This window comes from Peromyscus leucopus, chromosome 7 (assembly GCF_004664715.2).
Source record: "Peromyscus leucopus breed LL Stock chromosome 7, UCI_PerLeu_2.1, whole genome shotgun sequence".
NCBI classification, from domain to species: domain Eukaryota; kingdom Metazoa; phylum Chordata; class Mammalia; order Rodentia; family Cricetidae; genus Peromyscus; species Peromyscus leucopus.
The window spans coordinates 67,677,423-67,696,417 of record NC_051069.1 but is presented as its reverse complement, the minus strand read 5'-3'; the positions used below and the strand labels follow the sequence as shown (position 1 = coordinate 67,696,417).

At 39.9% G+C, this 18,995-nt stretch overlaps 1 protein-coding gene across 1 annotated transcript in view; it reads right to left on the bottom strand.

The window, feature by feature from the left end:
- The window catches only part of Ddx43 (DEAD-box helicase 43), a 35,174-nt gene that overhangs the window by 7,231 nt on the left and 8,948 nt on the right, over positions 1 to 18,995 (bottom strand). Inside the window, exons 3-13 of the mRNA XM_028861460.2 lie at positions 18,079 to 18,205; positions 16,092 to 16,223; positions 12,267 to 12,348; positions 6,676 to 6,832; positions 6,337 to 6,455; positions 5,441 to 5,551; positions 3,820 to 3,961; positions 3,428 to 3,528; positions 1,455 to 1,542; positions 327 to 454; positions 55 to 164 (exon numbers count right to left, since the gene is read on the bottom strand). Of these exons, the coding sequence (XP_028717293.1) occupies positions 55 to 164; positions 327 to 454; positions 1,455 to 1,542; positions 3,428 to 3,528; positions 3,820 to 3,961; positions 5,441 to 5,551; positions 6,337 to 6,455; positions 6,676 to 6,832; positions 12,267 to 12,348; positions 16,092 to 16,223; positions 18,079 to 18,205 (1,297 nt within the window). The remainder of the gene's footprint in view (positions 1 to 54; positions 165 to 326; positions 455 to 1,454; positions 1,543 to 3,427; positions 3,529 to 3,819; positions 3,962 to 5,440; positions 5,552 to 6,336; positions 6,456 to 6,675; positions 6,833 to 12,266; positions 12,349 to 16,091; positions 16,224 to 18,078; positions 18,206 to 18,995) is intronic.

The following is an 18,995-nucleotide window of genomic DNA, read 5'->3' as shown; positions in this document are numbered from 1 at the left end:
AAGCCTAGGTACTGGAATTCCCTGAAATTGCAACAGAAAGCAATTATAACTCACCTGTTTTAAAGTTCTCTAATGCTTTCTCTCGGTCACTCTGTTCTCTGTTGCCATGCAGAGACTCTACTGATATGTGTCGGAGAATCAGGTCACTTGATAAGTGATCAGCACTGAAGTAAAGAATAAAGTTAATGATCTTCAGTGCTTATTCTAATACCATCATCAACTAGCAAACAACCTGCCAACTTCCCCATTTGAAACTAGATACAGACCCAGCCATGAGTAAATCAACTGGACTGCTGAGGGTAATGAAAGCACAAAGAAATACCTACACAGCTTTTCTGCTGACAAAGACAATGACTTTATCTTTAGGTGACATATTCTCTAGGAAAGTTTGGATATGAGTTCGTTTCTCTTCTTCTGTGGTGATGATTATATTCTGCTTCACTGTACTAACAGCCTAAATAATTGAGAGATCACAGTACATTAGCACCACCCACAAGTGGCTCAAAAATGCATTTTTAGTCAGTTAATACTTTGAAAATAGAAATGTTGTGAGCATAGCAAAATTCCTATTTCTACTCAATACTTACAGCTCAGTCTTTGATTTTTATTATTTATTTACCCATACTGAGTCTGGGAACACATGAATGATCAGGAGGCATGCTAAAAGTTATTGACTACTGTTGTAAGAACAACCATCAAGTAATACTATGTTTGCAAGAATTATCTTCCTGAACATTGCATATCAAACTTTCAGTGACGGATGAGATGAAACATGAATCTCAATTCAGCGAGTACTTTGTCAATTTAATACAAAATTGACTAGTGTCATTTTTTAAACATAATGAAAAAAAAAAACTCTTTGGATAAACTAGATTGTAGTAGCACTCAGTTTTTTTCCTGAATGTCTACCTATCACTTCACAAAGTATTAGTTTATATTTACTATTATTTTTTATGAGTATGTGTGCAGAAACATGAGTGTGGAGGCCCAAAGTTGACAGGATCTTCCTCAATTGCTCCCCACTTTGTTAAATAAGGCAGGTTCTCTCACTGAACTTGGAATTCTCTCTGACATTGACTAGTCTCACTAGTTAGCTTGTCCTGGGGATGCCAGGTCTTTGGGATTGCCACCATTTGCCTGATTTTTTACTTGGGTTCTGAGAATATGAATCCCACGTTTGAGTGGCAAGCATTGTATCCACTGAGCCCTCTCCCCAAACCCTCTATTTTCACGTGTGTGTGTGTGTGTGTGTGTGTGTGTGTGTGTGTATACACACTAATGAGTCAACAAAATAGACATATCAAAATCAGCTATTTCCCCCTGGTGCTGGGAACTGAATCCAGAGCCTCATGAATGCTATCGATCTATTCCATCACTAAAGCACACCCCCCTGCCTTTAACTATGTTCTTTAAGTGTAATTATAAAGTTTTAATAGCAATAAAAACAAACTTACTACTAGATCCAATGTACCAACATAGACAATCATCGGCTCTTTCAAATAAGACTGTGCAAGGCGGCGGACAGCATATGGCCAAGTAGCACTGGAAACAAAACAAGACACACCAACATCAAAACTTTATAATAACATGCTACCCATGAAAGGCATCTTTATATTTCTAATCTTTTAAACAAGTGAAACAAATTTACAGTTACATTCAACTAAGAGTTGTCTAGGGGCTGGAGAGATGGCTCAGTGGTTAAGAGCACTTGACTGTTCTTCCAGAGGTCCTGAGTTCAATTCCCAGCAACCACATGGTGACTTACAACCACCTCTAATGAGATCTGGCGCCCTCTTCTGGCCTGCAGGGATGCATGCATGCAGAATACTGTAAACATAATAAATAAATCTTTAAAAAAAAAAAGAGTTGAACTAACAGTCAAGCTACTGGACACAACCTTTAACTAGGCCCCACCTTAACAGGCAACCTACCATGGCCCCACCCCTTAAGAAAACCTACTTTCTACTGGCAGCTGCCCTTGAGTCCCCCACCCCCACCCTGTTCAGTCCATGCTAGCATACTGACTAGATCAATTGTATGCAGGTCTTGGTAGCAACTCCTTGTCATGTTCAGAAGATACTGCTTTACAGTGCTCCCTGACCTCTGGTTCTTACATTCTTTCTGCCCCCTCTTCTGTGACATTTTCTGAGCCTTGTGGGAGGGGAGTCATACACTATTCTTTAAAACAAGATATACTTTTATTATTTTAATTATATGTATATGTGTGCATGGGTGTATGCTTGTGACTGCAGATGCCCCTTGAGGCCAGAGGCATCAGACTTCCTGGAAATGGAGTTACAGGTGGTAGTGAGTCACCTGATGTAGGTGCTGGGCACTGAATCTGGATCCTCTGCATGAGCAACAACCATTCTTAATCTGAACCATTGTTTCAGCCTCCATACCCTAGTCTTTTTTTTTTTTGTTGTTGTTGTTAAAGATTTATTTATCTATTATGTATACAGTGCTCTGTCTGCATGTATGCCTGCAGGCCAGAAGAGGGCACCAGATCTCATTACAGATGGTTGTGAGCCACCTTGTGGGTGCTGGGAATTGAACTCAGGACCTCTGGAAGAGCAGCCAATGCTCTTAACCTCTGAGCTATCTCTTCATCCCCATACCCTAGTCTTAATAATTAAGACAAAGAATATAGGCCTAGGAAGAATTATTCTTTATAGATCACACAATCTCAGTTTTATATCAGGAAAGGTAATCAGAAATCAAATATTTATCTCTAAAGATAAGTGATCATTTATTCAACATAAGATCTTTCCATGAAATACAGCTTTCATGTAAAATCCATCCTGAGCAGCTCAAGCAGATGAAAACACTTGCTTTCCTGACTCCATTCCCAGAACCCACATGGTGGCCGGAAACTACTCTTGCAAGTTGTCCTCTAATCTCTCCATATATGCCACAGTGCATGCACACACAAACACAAATAAACATAGCTGAGCAAGATAGTGCATGCTTTTAATTCCAGCACTTGGAAGGCAGATCTCTGTGAGTTTGAGGCCAGCCTGGTCTACATGGAAAGTTCCAGCCTAGGCAGAACTACATAATGTCTCAAAAGAAAAAAAAAGTAACAAACATAACAAAACCATCTATTATGTATGAAAGGTATAACAGTCAGGGATAAAGTAGCAATTCTTACACTTAAGAATCTCAAAACACTTCAAGTAATGCTCTGAAAGATAGTTGAGCCGGGCATGGTGGTGCATGCCTTTAATCCCAGCACTTGGGAGGCAGAGGCAGGCTAGCCTAGTCTACAAAGTAAGTTCCAGGACCGCCAAGGCTGTTACACAGAGAAACCCTGTCTTGAAAAATAAAAAAAAAAGAAACAAACAAAAGATAGTTGAGAAAGCAACTTAATAGAATAGATTTTTAATCCACTGATTTCTACTCTGATTACATAATTAGGCATATTTACCTTGTCATAATAGTCTGCCGGTCGGGACGTACATCTAACAAAATCTTCATTATCTGGGGTTCAAATCCCATGTCCAGCATCTTGTCTGCTTCATCTAAAACCTGTATTCAGGGTGAAGAATGTGGCCAATTTCATATCTAAATACTTATTTTCCCTATTACCTAAGAAACTTCTCAGATACCAGAATAACTTTCTATGGACATAGAATCTAGACTGATTTGTTTCACTTGATTCCCAATTGCTTCTGAATGTCTTAACTTTCCTATGCTAAACAGAATAAGAAAAAAGTCCCAGAATATAAAGGACTATAAAATAGTCCATCCTCATCCCCCATTTTCTACAAATTCCATTCTTTTTCCTCCCAATATTCCAAACCCTTACTCCATGATTACCAAATAGGTTACACTTTTCAGGTTGACAAAGTTATTCATTTGTAGGTCATTCAATCTTCCAGGAGTTGCAATAATGATGTCTACACCTTTTGAAACATCTTGTATTTGTCCATCTCTATCGCCACCACCATATACACAAACACTTCAAAAAAAAAATCCAGAAGTTCATGTTTAAGCAAAGAACATCCCATCATAACTCAAAATCACAACTAACCTAAGCACTGTTACAGGATAAGATGAAATAGAATATTTGATGCTTTTAGGAGTAGCTGCCCCTTTGTGGAAACTATCCACACCGCCAGCCTACAGTGTTTCTAAAGAACCATGCTTCTACATTTTTTGGCTCTATGACATGGGTATTGCTAATCAAATCAGATTCTGAAGGTGTGAAACTAATGAAGATGGCAGAAACTATGATAACAAAAGGTAAAATCAGAGCAAGAACTTGTTGTATTATAGCACAGCAGTGACTTTAACAATTTTTTAAAATTTATATTGGTGTTCTGCCTTTTATATGTGTGTCTGTGTGAGGGTGTTGGATCCCCTGGAATTGGAGCTACATACAGTTGTGAGCTGCTATGTGGGTGCTGGAAATTGAACCCAGGTTCTCTGGAAGAGCAGCCAGTGTACTCAACAGCTGAGCCATCTCTCCAGCCCCGTACAGCAGTGATTTTAATAATACAATTTATTTTTGTTTTTCAATACAAGGTTTCTCTGTGTAGCCCTGGCTGTCCTGGAACTTGCTCTGTTGACCAGGCTAGCCTTGAACTCAGAGATCCTACTGCCTCTGCCTCCCAAGTGCTGGGATTAAAGGAGTGTGCCACCATTGCATGGCTACAATGTATGTTAAGATGTATTTTACTATTTTTAATTATGTGTTTGTCTGCACACAAGTATGTACACATGAGTGCAGGTGCTCTTGGAGCCAGAAGTGTGGGATTTCCCTGGAGCTGGAGTTATAAGTGGGTGTGAGCTGATTGACTTGGGTGCTAGGAACAAAACCTGGGTCCTCTGTAAGAGGAGTAAGCACTCTTAACTGCTGAGCTATCTTGCCAGTCTATAAAATGTATGTTTAAAGAATTAGAAGGCTTTTGAAGGTTTACAACCCCCAAAAATGATATTTAAGAAGCCCAGTGTTGGCATCTTCCTTTAATCTAAGCACTCGGGAGGCAGAGGCAGAGGCAGAGGCAGAGGCAGATGGATCTCTGTGAGTTTGAGGCAAGCCTGATCTACATAGTGAGTTCCAGGATAGCTAGAGCTACAGAGAGAAACCCTGTCTCAAAAAAAAAAAAAAAAAAAAAAGGTTTAATCCAATATAAACATTACATAATGCATACACATACTAAAGCATGACATGGTACGTCATTAATATGCATGATTTTGTTGTTGTGTACCAATTGAAAATTAATTTGTAGAGCTGGGGTGATAGCTCAGTAGTTGAATACTTAGCCAATATGCACAGATTGTGAATTTGGACCCAAAAAATACAAACACACACACACACACACACACACACACACACACACAATACACACACACACACACACACACACACACACGATTTAAATAAAGTTACTACAGACGTGTAGGTGAATATAACACTTATGTAGAAATGACTTACCTTTTAAGATCACCATATGAATACTTAGAACATTCAGCTTCTACTTGAAGGGCTAATTCCCGGGTGGGTGTAAGGACTAACATGCCTGGTCCATTTCTTTGTTCTCTAGCTCTTTAAAAGGGAAACAATAACACTAAGTTATTTGTCTTAAATGCATGACAAGTTCATTAAGTGCAAGACTCGTAATGATGAGAGTCAAAGATGCAGAAAAAGTTCCTCCAGCAGAGCTGGGCAGTGGTGGCATAGGCCTTTAATCCCAGCAGTTGGGAGACAAAGAAGCAGGTGGATTTCTGTGAGTTCAAGGCCAGCCTGGTCTACAGATGCCAGGATAGCCAGGACTGTTACACAGAGAAACCCTGTCTCAAAAATCCAAAAAAAGTTCCTCCTGTAGACTTTGGTTTATTAATCACAATTAACATACCTAAAAAGTAAGCTGCTGGTATAAGTTTCTATTATTTTTTTATTACAACAGCAGAGTTACCATAAAATGACAAAAGCCAGAAAATAAGCCACATACACCATAAATACACTGTCCCAAATACTTGTTCATTTAACATGACTTTTTTTTTTTTTAGCATTTCAAATGAAATGCTAAACCTTTTCTCATTGGATAGAACTATATTGGACAATATATTCATATAATTTGAATTAAATAACGTGATTTAGGACAATTTACGCAATTTGATTCCATTGATTATGACTTTTGGTAGACATTGCCTATTGCTTCCTAAAATGGTTTTATGAACATATACTTCATCAACATAGCCATGTACAGCTTTAGCCAAGAAGAGGCATCTCTTTGAACCAATGCCAAGAAGTGACAGGAACTTAACTATAGTTTTGGTTATGCATCTATTAAATCCCTAATATGAGAATAGAGCCAAAGGAATTCTTACAGTGGTTGAGAGTCTAGATGGATAAATCCGGGCATTAAATAGGACAGTGTCTTCCCTGTTCCAGTTTGTGCTACTCCAATAAGATCTATTCCTTGCAGAACTATTGGCCACGCCTGTGACTGAAAAAGAATGATAAACACTGAGACAGGAATCACAGCTCCTCTTGCCATCTGTCCGTGCCTTTTAGCTCTATGTTTAAACACACCCTATGTCAGTCACTGGCAGTGCTGGCAGGGGGCCCTGGCACATGCTTTGAAGACAGCTTTTCCCTGTTAACTTACGACAGACATTATCTGGGGGAAAATGTTAATGAAATACTGGAGGTAACAAAAAGCATACCTGAATTGGTGTAGGTTTTTTAAAGCCTGCTCTTTTAATATTTTCCATCACTTCTGGGTAACTTTGAAAGGCATCTTCAAATTTACATATAGGGTTGGGGATAGGACGTTTCTCACCATCTTTCAAGTCATCACATGTTATATTAAAATTTTCTCTCCTTTATAGAAAATACAAGGATTAGTGGATTTGCTCAATTTACTCAAGAAAGAAAACATTTCTTACAATCAGTTCAGGTAACAGCTAGAAAGGCATCTGCAACTGATTCGAACCAGACTTTTATAATTCTAAGGAGATACAGACTAAGAAATGGAGGGCTGGACATGGTGGCACAAAATTGGAATGCCAGCACTTGGGAGGTGGAGACAAGAGGATTGAAAGTTTGAGGCCAGCCTGGGATATACAGACTCTGTTTCAAAACAAATAAGTAAACAAATGAACAAACAGAAAGAGAAATAGGAGCTGTTTCCTTCTTAAATGAAGGTGCGGAGGTAAAGGAAAACCTAATTATATGGGTGAATGAGTATGGAAAATGGAACCTAAATATGTGTATTATATACAAAACTAGACTAACAAATAGTCCTAAGAGTAGTTATTTGACCAGGCTTAGCATTATCTCAATCATCTTTCTGCTGCACCTATTTTTATTTTTATTTATTTATTTATTTTTTGGCACAGCCTCATGTGGCCTTGGCTAGCCTCAAACTCCACATGTAGCTTACAATGACCTTGAACTCCTGATTATCCTACCTCAACCTCCAAAGTGCTTAAGATTACAGACACACACTACTATGTCCAGCCTTTATTTTTAGAACAGACTTATTGTCTTTCTGATTTGTGTCAGTTTTTAAGGTTGTTATTAAGGGATTGGAGAGATGGTTCTGTGGTTAAGAGTACTATTTGCTCTTACAAAGGACTGAGGTTCAGTTTCCAGTACCCACATGGTGGCTATTAACAGTTTATAACTCCAGTTACAGAACATTTAATGCCTTCTGGCTTCCTTGGGAACCAAATGCATATGGTGTATATGTATGTACACACACACACACACACACACACACACACACACACACACACACACACAGGCTAAACTCTCACAAACCCATAAAAAAACTTATGACTTCAGATAAGAACAAGAGTTTAAGGAATTATTCTTTGTTTTGTAGCAGACAGATAATTACAGAAAAGCATACCTGGTTAAAACTCAGACAACAAACTGCTGAAATGTCCAGCTCCAAATGATATATCTAAAAGACAAGCCCTGTATCTTGGCCTAGGGGAACCTCACCAAAGATGAGGTGGAAAGATTGTAAGAGCCAGAGGATCAGGGCATCTTTGGTGAAATTGTGCCTTCTAGATATGAGAGGGAAGATGCACCCATGAAATCTCAACTATATGGCTCCTAAATAAAGACCTGGATAATTACACCAGCTGACATGCCAAGGCTGATGGGGGGAAATGTCCTAAGGTCCCACCCCAAATGAAGAGCTACAGGCAATGACTGTTGAGGAAGAATCAGTCTTCCCCAAGGACAAAGGCCCCAATCAGTTATCTAACACCAAGTTAGGTGTCTAACACCAAGTTAGAAAACATACATATAAGCAATAATAAATGGACTCCGCTGGTTGTATAATTCATGTAACAATGATATATAACAGTAACAAAGAGGAAAAAACTCATGAATTTGAGAGGGAGTAGAAGGGACACATGAGTTGGAGGGAAGGGGAAATGATGTAAACATAGTACACATTTGTAAAATTTTTAAAAATTAAAAAAAAAAAAGAAATAAATTACAGTGCTGGCCAGATGGCTCAGTGAGTCAAGGTGCATGACAGTGAGTTTAATGTTCCATCTCTGAGACCCACAGAGCAGGAGAGAAGCAATTCCTGCAAGTGATCCTTTGGCCTCCATATGTGTGCCATGGCATGCATATATAAATAAGTATAATTAAAAAGTAATGGGTTTCGTTGAAAAAAAATTACTGTATTTAAATTTTTTTTTTACCTTTCTACTTTTCCCTGTTAGCTGGGGATATAGCTCAGTTGTAGAGTTGGCCTAGAATGCATGAAGCCCTGAGTTCACTCTAAATACAGCCTAAGTTGGGCATGATGGTGCACACTTATAATCTCATCATAAGGAAGGTAGAGACAGGATGGTAAGAAATTCAAGGGCATCTTCAGCTGCATAGCAACTTTGAGACCAGTCTGGGAGGCCAGTCTCAGGAAAAAAATTATCAATTATATTTATTTACTTAATGTGTGTGTGTGTGTTGGGGGTGGGACGCACACCTGCCACAGTGTCCATTCAGGGGTCAGAGGACAACTTGCACCTAGTGGATCTCAGGTGTCAAACTCAGGTCTCCAGGTGTCACAGCAGGTGCTTTTACCTGCTGTGCCATCTTGCCAGCCCCCCAAACCCCTCAATTTTCCAGTATTGGAGACAGAATTCTCTAAAATACTATCTAATATAGCAGCATCACCCACGAGTGACAATTTAAATTTGAAATTAAAATACAGTCATGTCAATTAATGCTGTGGGATGGTCTGTATGTCAAATTGCTCTGATTGGTCAATAAATAAAACACTGATTGGCCTGTGGCCAGGCAGGAAGTATAGGCGGGACTAACAGAGAGAATTGAGAGAACAGGAAGGCGGTTGGAGTCACTACCAGCCACCACCATGACAAGCAGCATATGAAGATGCCAGTAAGCCACGAGCCACGAGCCACGTGGCAAGGTATAGGGTCATGGAAATGGGTTAATTTAAGCTATAAGAACAGTTAGCAAGAAGCCTGCCATGGCCACACAGTTTGTAAGCAATATAAGTCTCTGTGTTTACTTGGTTGGGTCTGAGCGGCTGTGGGACTGGCGGGTGACAGTGATTTGTCCTGACTGTGGGCAAGGCAGGAAAACTTTAGCTACAAATTAATGTTGGGGGATGCATTCTGAGAGATCACTGATAGGCAATTTCTCTGTTTCATAAACATGACAGTGTACTTACACAAACCCATATGTGATTGTCAAATATAACCTGGCCTTTATAATTTTATGTACTTCAAAAATTATCTTATTATTTTATGTGTATAAATGTTTTGTCTGCATGTGTATAAGTGTCCCACATGCATGTCCAGTGCCTATAGAGGTCAGAAGAGGATGGTGGTTCTCCTGGGAATGAGTTACCGATGATTATGAGCTGATGTTCAGGTGCTGGGAATCAAACCTGGGTCCTTTAAAACTCTTCAACTCTCTAGCCCAACCTGGCCTTTAAAAAAAGATTTATTTTTATTTTATGTTTGTAAGTGTTTCAATTGCATGTACGAAAGTGTACCATGTGCATGAAGTCTCCAGCTGTGATCTGCTGTGTGGTGTTGGGAACTGAACCTGGGTCCTCTGCAAGAGCAGCCAGTGCTTTTTTTTTTTTTTTTGTAGTTTGCGTTTCTGAGCTCTTGGTGTCAGCTGCCTCGAATCACAGAGATCGCCTGACTCTGCTCCGAGTGCTGGATTAGGCGTGCCCACCACGCCAGCCAGCCAGTGCTTTTAACCACTGAGCCATCTCTCCAGCACCTTGATTTGGCCTTTTCAAAGTGAGTATGTGTATGTGTGATTGTGCAGGACAGAGGTCAATCTCAGATATTGTTCCTCTGGAGGTGTGCACCTTGTTTTTTTGAGACAGGGTCTCTCATTGTCCTGGAGCTAAGTAAGTAGGGTAGGAAAGCTAACTGGCTGTCAAGCCTTAGTGATCTGCCTGTCTTCACGTCCCCTAATGTTACTGAGCCAGCTTTTTATGTTCTAGTGATTAAATTCAGATCTTTCTGTTTTTGTGCAAGCACTTTACTAACTGAACTCTCTCTCAAGCTCCCTTTCAAAATTAATTTTGGTTTGGAGAGATGACTCAGTGGGTAAGGACACTTGCCCGTAAGCCTGATGACCTGAATTTGATTCTTGGAACCTACACAGTGGAAACAGAGAAGTGACCTGGCAAGTTTTCTGACCTCCACACACAGGATCTGACCTCTATCCCTGGCAGGAGTACCACTCCCCTCCACTCACATATACAAATGTAATAAAAAATAAGTAAAAATTTAAGTTAGCCCACAAAGCAATGGGTGTCACTATAATGTTTTCATACATATACTTTTACTTTGTTCTTATTCATCTTCTACAAAGTCCTCCCCCAACAACCTGCTTCTTAATGCTATCATCAGTCTGCAATAAAGACAAGATATATGAGTCTGAATGGACAGACAGCTCAGAAGTTAAGAGCACTTGCTACACTTGCAGAAGACCTGGGTGTGGGTCCCAGCACCCACAAAGGGCACTGATGTAGTACATATACATATATGCAAGCACTCATGCATACACATAAAATAAAAATAAATAACTATTTTTATATAGAGAAAGATAGGTGTTTTCTGATAGTATAATGTGACACAGCAATTCTTTTTTCTTTTTCTTTTTTTTTGGTTTTTCGAGACAGGTTTTCTCTGTGTAGCTTTGTGCCTTTTCTGGAGCTCACTTGGTAGCCCAGGCTGGCCTTGAACTCACAGAGATCCGCCTGGCTCTGCCTCCCAAGTGCTGGGATTAAAGGCGTGTGCCACCACCACCGGCTAATTCTTTTTTCTTTTCTGAGACAGGGATTTGTAGTTCAGACTGTTCTCAAGCTCACTATGTAGACAAGGATGAGCTTCAACTTCTGATCCTTGCCTTTATCTACAGGACTAGGATTACAGCATGTGCCACCCTGTCCTACCATGCCTAGATACGTAGTACTTGGGTTTTGTGAATGCTAGGCAAGCACTCCACCAACTGAACTATACCCTCAGTCCTACAGTAAGTACTGCTTTTTAATGAGGGTGGGGTGGGAGCAAATGCAGTCTTGCACATGCCAGGCAAGCACTCTACTGTGAGATACACCTCCAGCCCTAGTATACTTCCGTCAGAATGAATACACTTGAAAATAACAGTGGAAGCATAGCAAATACATGAACTAGTAGCAGTTGTCTGTTCTCGTTATAAGTTCTACAGGCTGTCCACAAACACACTGTACTCCGACTAGCATCACTTTAGTTGGACCACTTTCACCACACACGTGAATAATGCATTGCATTGTCTTTACAGCAGCTACAGTTGCTTCAAAATACTAATTCTTCAGGTCGATTATAATCTTATGGGGTCACTATCATGCAGGTTGATGTTGACTGTTACATCCCCAGCATATATTGTACTGAGTTACTCGGGTACAAGAACCACAATAAGTGTTCAATTGCTATGTATGGCCTCTGAGACATAAACAGACCAGCTTCCATCATCGAAATCAGACATTTGTTGTTGTTTGTGACAGTCTTGCTGACCTTGAACTCATGATTCTCCTACCTCTGCCACCTCAGTGCTGGGATTACAGGCATGTGCCACCATGCTCCACCGTGGTACTTGACAACAATGCTCTAAAATTCATCATGCAATGTGCAGCCAAGTTTTCAGTTGAGCAAGCATGTAAGTTGGGTATAGTGTTCCAATACAGTCATTCAGAATCCGTGCCGAACAAGTCAACAGTAAGAACCTAAGAACACACTGAGGTAATGAAACAACTACCCACCTCCAGTTGTCTATCTGCACTTGTGACATTGAGCTTGTCGTTGCTGACTCTATGTAAAAGTTTTTCTTAATTGGAGGTAAATCTGGGACAAAGATGACAATCCAAACTTTGATAAATAATGAGAATGTACATTTACTAACACTTATTCAAAACTACAGGTATCAAACTAGAACAACATTAAGTCTTCTATGCATACAGTTTTAGATAGGTATACATGTTGCCATCTAGGCTTATGCCAGTCTAAAAGATCTCCTTTTGGTTTTTCTTTCAACTACATTTTTTCACCCAGGAAGGAATCTTTTAAAAAAATATGTATTTTGTTACTTATTATATATGTGTATGCCATCTGTGTGTAGGTGCCCATGGTGGCCAGAAAAGGCAATTGGAACCTCTGAGCTAGAGTCTCAGGCAGTTCTGAGCCACCCAACAAGGGTGCTGGGAATTGAACTAGGGTTCTCTGCCAGCGCAGCAGGTATCCTTAACATACAGGCATATCTGCAGCCCCCACAAAGAAGTCTTTTACATTAAAGGAAAGGAAAGCATGATTCTTTCTTTTCTATGCAGGATCTCACTGTGTAGCTCTGGCTGTCCTGGAACTCACTATGTAGACCAGGCTGGCCTCCAATTAACAAGAGATCCACCTGCCTCTGCCTCCTGAACGCTGGAATTAAAAGTACACCACTAAGCCTGGCTGGAGAGCATGATTTTTAAAGAAGTCCAAATTACTGCAACAATTGAATTTGCTCTCTAACACTTTAGATTTATTTTAATTTTTTTAATTAAAAGATTTTAATTAGTTTTGGAGACAACATCTCATTATGTAGCTCTGGCTGGCCTTAAACTCACAGAGATCTGCCAGCCTCTGCCTCCTTTGCGATGGGATTAAAGGAGCCTGCTACCACACCAGGATACTTTTATTATGTGTATGAATGCATGTCTATGTGTGGGTATGAGAGTCAAGCTTGCAGAGACCAGAGGCATTGAATTTGCCCTGGAGCTGGTTCTGAGACAACTGACATGGGTCTTAGGAACCAAACTCCTGTCTTCTTACAAGAGCAGTACATACACTCTTAACTGCTAAGCCATCTCTTCAGTCCCATACCATTAGTGTTTATTTTTTTAATGTTGGTAATCAAATCCAGACCTTGTTCAGGAAAAGTATTCTACCACTGATCCACAAATTCCTAGCCCCTTATACTACTACTTTTAGGCCTTAAATACAGATCTTTCATTCAATTTTCTGAGGTTGTCTCTACCTGAGTCTTTCTGTGTGTCGAGTGTGGTGTATGTGTGTATGCATATATGTATGCAAGTGCAAGGCAGAGAATGATGGTGGTGTCCTCCTTAGTTGCACTCTATTTTATTAAGGACCTCTCACTGAATTTGAAGCTCACCAACTGGCTAGACTGGCTGGCTAGTGACCTCCTAGGATCTCTTTGTCTCCATTCCCCAGCCATGAGATTACAGATGATCATCACCACCTTACTTTATGTGTGGGTATTGGAGGGCTGAACTTAGTCCTCATGCGTATATGGCAAGCTCAGTCCTGACTCTCTGCAGCCCGAGGCTGTAAAAGCACCTCTTCTAAGCTTAAATCCTTACACAGTGCCCCCCATAATACATCAATGGCCTAAAACTTAACATGCAGAGGTTCAGGCCCACATAACAATATAGTTATCAACACTTTGATTACTTCATTAGTAGTGTATTATCTTTTGTGTACATGTGAAGTATGTGTGAGTGTGTATACAAACATCTGCATGTGAGAATATGTTCCAGTTTGTAGAGGCCAGAGGGTATCAGGTATCCCCCTCGATCCCTTTCTACCTTATTCTTTTGAGGCAGGTTGTCTTGGTGAACTTGGAGTTCAAATTTTTCAGTCCTCCTGGCTCCATCTCCCTATCCCCATGCTAGAGTTACAGGCATGCACAGGACCACATCCAGCTTTTTATGTGCGTGGGATGCTAGAGCTAAACCCAGGTCCTCATGGTTGCACAATAAGTACTCTTGAGCATTGAGCCATCTCTTCAGCCTATACAACCAAATATAAATAATGATGTTGTATTGTTGCCTCATTTTAATAGCTAAGCTTAGTGCTCAATTTGAGCGTAAACATGAACATTTTATGAAGCAGGGCTTCTTAAAACTTTTCTCTCAGACACACATTTCACTGGTGGTATTTTTACATGACTCTGGATATTATGTAAAACATATATATTATTATGTAAAACATATATTATTATGTAAAACATATATATATATATAAAACATCATTGATAATAAACCAGAGATTTACTTCAAAAATTCTGTTACACATATTTTACCACTTATTAAGATTAAGGTAAAATTGTATTCTAGCGGCGTGTGGCGCAGCTTTAATCCAGCATTGAGCAGAGCAGCGATTCTGTGAGTTCGAGACCAGCTGACTACAAGTGAGCTCAGGAAAGGCGCAAAGCTTCAAGAGAAACCTGTTCGAAAAAAAAAAAAAAAAAAAAAAAAAAAAAAAAAAAAAAAAAAAAAATTGTATTCTAATGAGATAGATATGCTTATTTATTTGTTTGTTTATTTTTTGAGACAGGGTTTCCCTGCATAGCCCTGGCTGTCCTAGAACTTGCTCTGTAGACCAGGCTGGCTTTGAATTCAGAGATCAGCCTGCCTCCCAAATGCTGGAAGGCATGCGTCACCATTGCCCAGCTTATTTATTTTTTATACAGAGAATTAAATCTTAGTTGAATAACACTGCAGGGTATAGAGCATTGTCAATAGTTTTCAGAATTGTCCGTATTTTAATATTCTAATCATCTATACTTAAGAATGCTACTTCACACAAATACATACTACGAAATGGTCATTTTAGAAATTATTGGATATTCTATCCTACTCCCATGGCAAATTCACTGCATATTTCTTTTTTGAAATTCCTCTGCAACTCAAATAGCAATTTTTTATTTTATTTATTTGTTTACTTATTTTTTGTGGCAGGGTCTCACTATATAGCCCTGGCTGCCTTGGAACTTGCTATATGAACCAGGCTGGCCTCAAACTTAATGAGATCTCTTTGTCTCTGTGTCTAGAGTTCTGAGATTAAAGGTGTGTGCTACCATGCCTGGCCAGCAATTTTTAGAATCAAACACTCTAAAACAATATAATTTAAAGATACACTAATTTGATATTTAACATGCTGAGGAATGTTTAAAAAATACCAACTCAAAAAAAAAAAAAAAAAGCCGGGCGTTGGTGGCGCACGCCTTTAATCCCAGCACTCGGAGCAGAGCCAGCGGATCTCTGTGAGTTCGAGGCCAGCCTGGGCTACCAAGTGAGCTGCAGGAAAGGCGCAAAACTACACAGAGAAACCCTGTCTCGAAAAACCAAAAAAAAAAAAAAAACACCAACTCTTTTTTTCTGTAGTTAAAGCGTTATGTTTCTGTGAAGTTGGAAAACTTCGCATGTACAGTAAAAAACACTCACTGCATTTCCTAACATATGAGAGTATCAAACCTGAGCAGAGCTACTCAGGAGGCATCTGGTGACGCTGTGTGGTATGGTGGAATGTGCAATGCAGAGCGCATGTTGTGTCAGAACCAAGGCTCTGGTGAAGGCCTGCCTGTGTTGTGACACAAGGGAGCCCTGCCTGAAACCCCTCAGATCTATTATGCTTTTGCTTCTGAATGAATGTTTGGTCACTGAGTGTTCAGAAACCCTGTACTGTTGCCACATTACATGACCTTATGTATTATGTAGGTCATGACCCACAGGTTACAGAGGACATGAACTTCAGTAAAGAAATAGCATCACTGCATATAAATGCTAGGATACAGCACTCACCTGCCCACTTTTTCTTTTCCCATTTTAAAGCATCTTCTCGAATTTGATCCCAATCTATCAATGGTTGATCTTCTGTTACACTGTCACTTGTACCGGTATCTGTTCCAACAGAAGGTTGGAATGCAATAATATCTGTTAAAAGATTTTACAAAATTAGCTTTGGAGTAAATCCTGACAGCACAAAATCCCCAATGTAATATTTTTATTGTGTTTATTCATAAAAGGACATTAATACTTAAAATGTAAAAATCTATAATTTTCAGGGTCTAGGGAAATGTGTGGCTCTATGTGTAAAACACAAAGCAAGCATGAGGACCGGATTTGGATCCCCAGCCCCCATGTCAGTTCTAAGTGAGCATGGCGATCCTCCTGGAATCACAGAACTAGGGAACTAAACACAGAGGTTCTTCAGAGCAGGCTGGCTAGCTAGAGTAGACCAATCAGTGAAGTCTGGATTCAAATGAAAGACCCTACCTGAAGATAGGTAGAGAGCACTCAGATCTACTGCTGGCCTCTCAATACAAGATAGAGCACACACACACACAGAGGCATAAACATACCTAGGACCAATTTTTATCCTTAATACTAAGGTGTGTGCTGAAGAGTTCTTTCATTTTAACTTACCTGAGGCTAAAAGTGAAACTAGATTTAACCATAATAGTTAAGTAGCCATGGGTATTAAGTATGTTATTTCCCATCCATCTATTTATTTGCTTATCTGCAGTGTGTGTGCATGTGTGTGCATTCACACATGTCCCTGAATATGCCACGGAGCACATGTCAGAGGACAACATGTAGGAAGTAGTCTTCTCTTTCTACTGTGTGCATTCTGGGGATAGAACTCAAGTCAGTTTGTTATTCTTTGTGACAAGCACCTTTGCTGACATTACGTATTTTAAAAAGCCAAAGTAATCTGGCTTTTTATTGAAAAAAAAAAAGTATAGATCTGGAAAATCTAAAGCTTTGTCTGAGGAAAGGAATCAAGTATGATGTTTCTAACATTGGAAAAGAACCAGGTATGTTGAAGCACACTTAAATTCTCATCTCTCAGGAGGCTGAGCCAAGAGGATTAAGATTTGAGGCCACCTTGTTCTACATATGGAGACTCCATATCACAGAATAAAACAAAATCAACAAAAACACTGGTAAAAGGTACCTTTAAAATATATCAGGGAGAAAAAAAAATCAATGAAATGATCCCTAATGATATTCTGTTTTACTTGTAGACCAGAGCCTAGCATAATCATCATCAGAGAAGCTTCATCCAGCAACTGATGGGAGAAGACCCACAGCCAAACATTAGGTGGAGCTCAGGGAATCCCACAGAAGAGGGGAAGGAAGGACTGTAGGAGCCAGAGGGGTCAAGGACACCAGGAGAACACAGCCCATATTATCAACTAACCAGGGCTCACAGTGGTTCAGAGACTAAAGTGACTATCTAGGGAGCGTCTATGGATCCGACCTAGGAACTCTGCATATATGTATGGTTATGTAGCTTAGTATTCTTGTGGGAACAGTGGCTCTCTTGCCTGATTTTGGGGCTCTTTTTTTCCTACGGGGTTGTCCTGTCAGCTCTGATGAGGATTGGTACCTGGTCATATTGTAACTTGTTATGCCATGTTTGTTTGATATCCTTGGGAGGCCTGCTTTTTTCTTAAGGGAAATGGAGGCAGAGTGGATCTGGGGGAGAGGGAAGGTGGGGGAAAGAACTGGGAAGAGAGGAGGGAGGAGAAACTGTGGCTGGGATGTAATATATGAGAGAATAAACAAATAGATAAATTTTAAATTTTTTTCTAGAGTAGGCTTTGCATGGTGGTACATGCCTTTAATCTCAGCACTTGGGAGGCAAAGGCAAGCAGATCTTTATGGGTTCAAGGCCAGCTTGATCTACAAGAGAGTTCCAGAGCAGCCAAGGCTACACAGTAAGGATCTGGTGGCGGCGGCGGCAACAACAACAAAAGCACTTAAGTGTATAAAGATTACTTACCAACTCTGTGTCCTGGAATGTAATTTTGTTGTTTTTTAACAACATTATCTATCACTGTTTTTGCTTTTGTTTGCATGGCTTTATTGCCAAAAATTTTGATTTCTGCCTCAGGATTTCCTTTTATTACCTAGATGCAAAAGGAGAAACACAGGTGAGATTGAAGTCTCCTCATCAAGCCCCAATAATTACTCAACTTCAAATAGTAAGAAAGAATGCAAACATGGCCTTGCTACTATTTCATGTCCAGTTTGAGTGGGATCCTATGCATCCACCTGGCTTTGTCTCCTGCTGGGTAACAATGACACTCTGTAAACTTAACTCAGAACACACTGGTAGAGGAAAACATACAACATTAATACAGGTACTGCCCGGATGGCTCAACAGTCAAAGGTGCTGCCCTAAAGCCTGGCCCTGAGTTCCATCTCTGTACCCACTAAAGATAGGAGAGAACCAACTCCCCAAGTTTTCCTATGAAGTCCACACACACACACACACACACACACACACACACACACACACTCTGGTGTTTGTGTTCCTACACACACAAATCATACATTGAAAATATTAACCTGACAGGCGACATTACTATGAGTTGGTGTTCTCTAGCCTGTAAAATAGTACTTTTAGGGGTCATATCTGATAGAATGATACAGCTGGAGTAGAGTAACTATAGGCTACAGTTTGCTGAACTTGACTTAAGTTAGATAAAATTTTAAATTAAAAGGATTCTCTAATTATATATGTATACAATGATGGAGCTACTTTTGTTTTTGTTTAGTTTTTTGAGGCAGGGTTTCTCTGTGTATCTCTGTGTGTTCTGGAACTCACTCTGTAGAGCAGGTTAGTCTTCAACTCAGAGATGCATCTGCCTTTGTCTCCTGAGTGCTGGGATTAAAAGTGTGTGCTACCACTGCCCT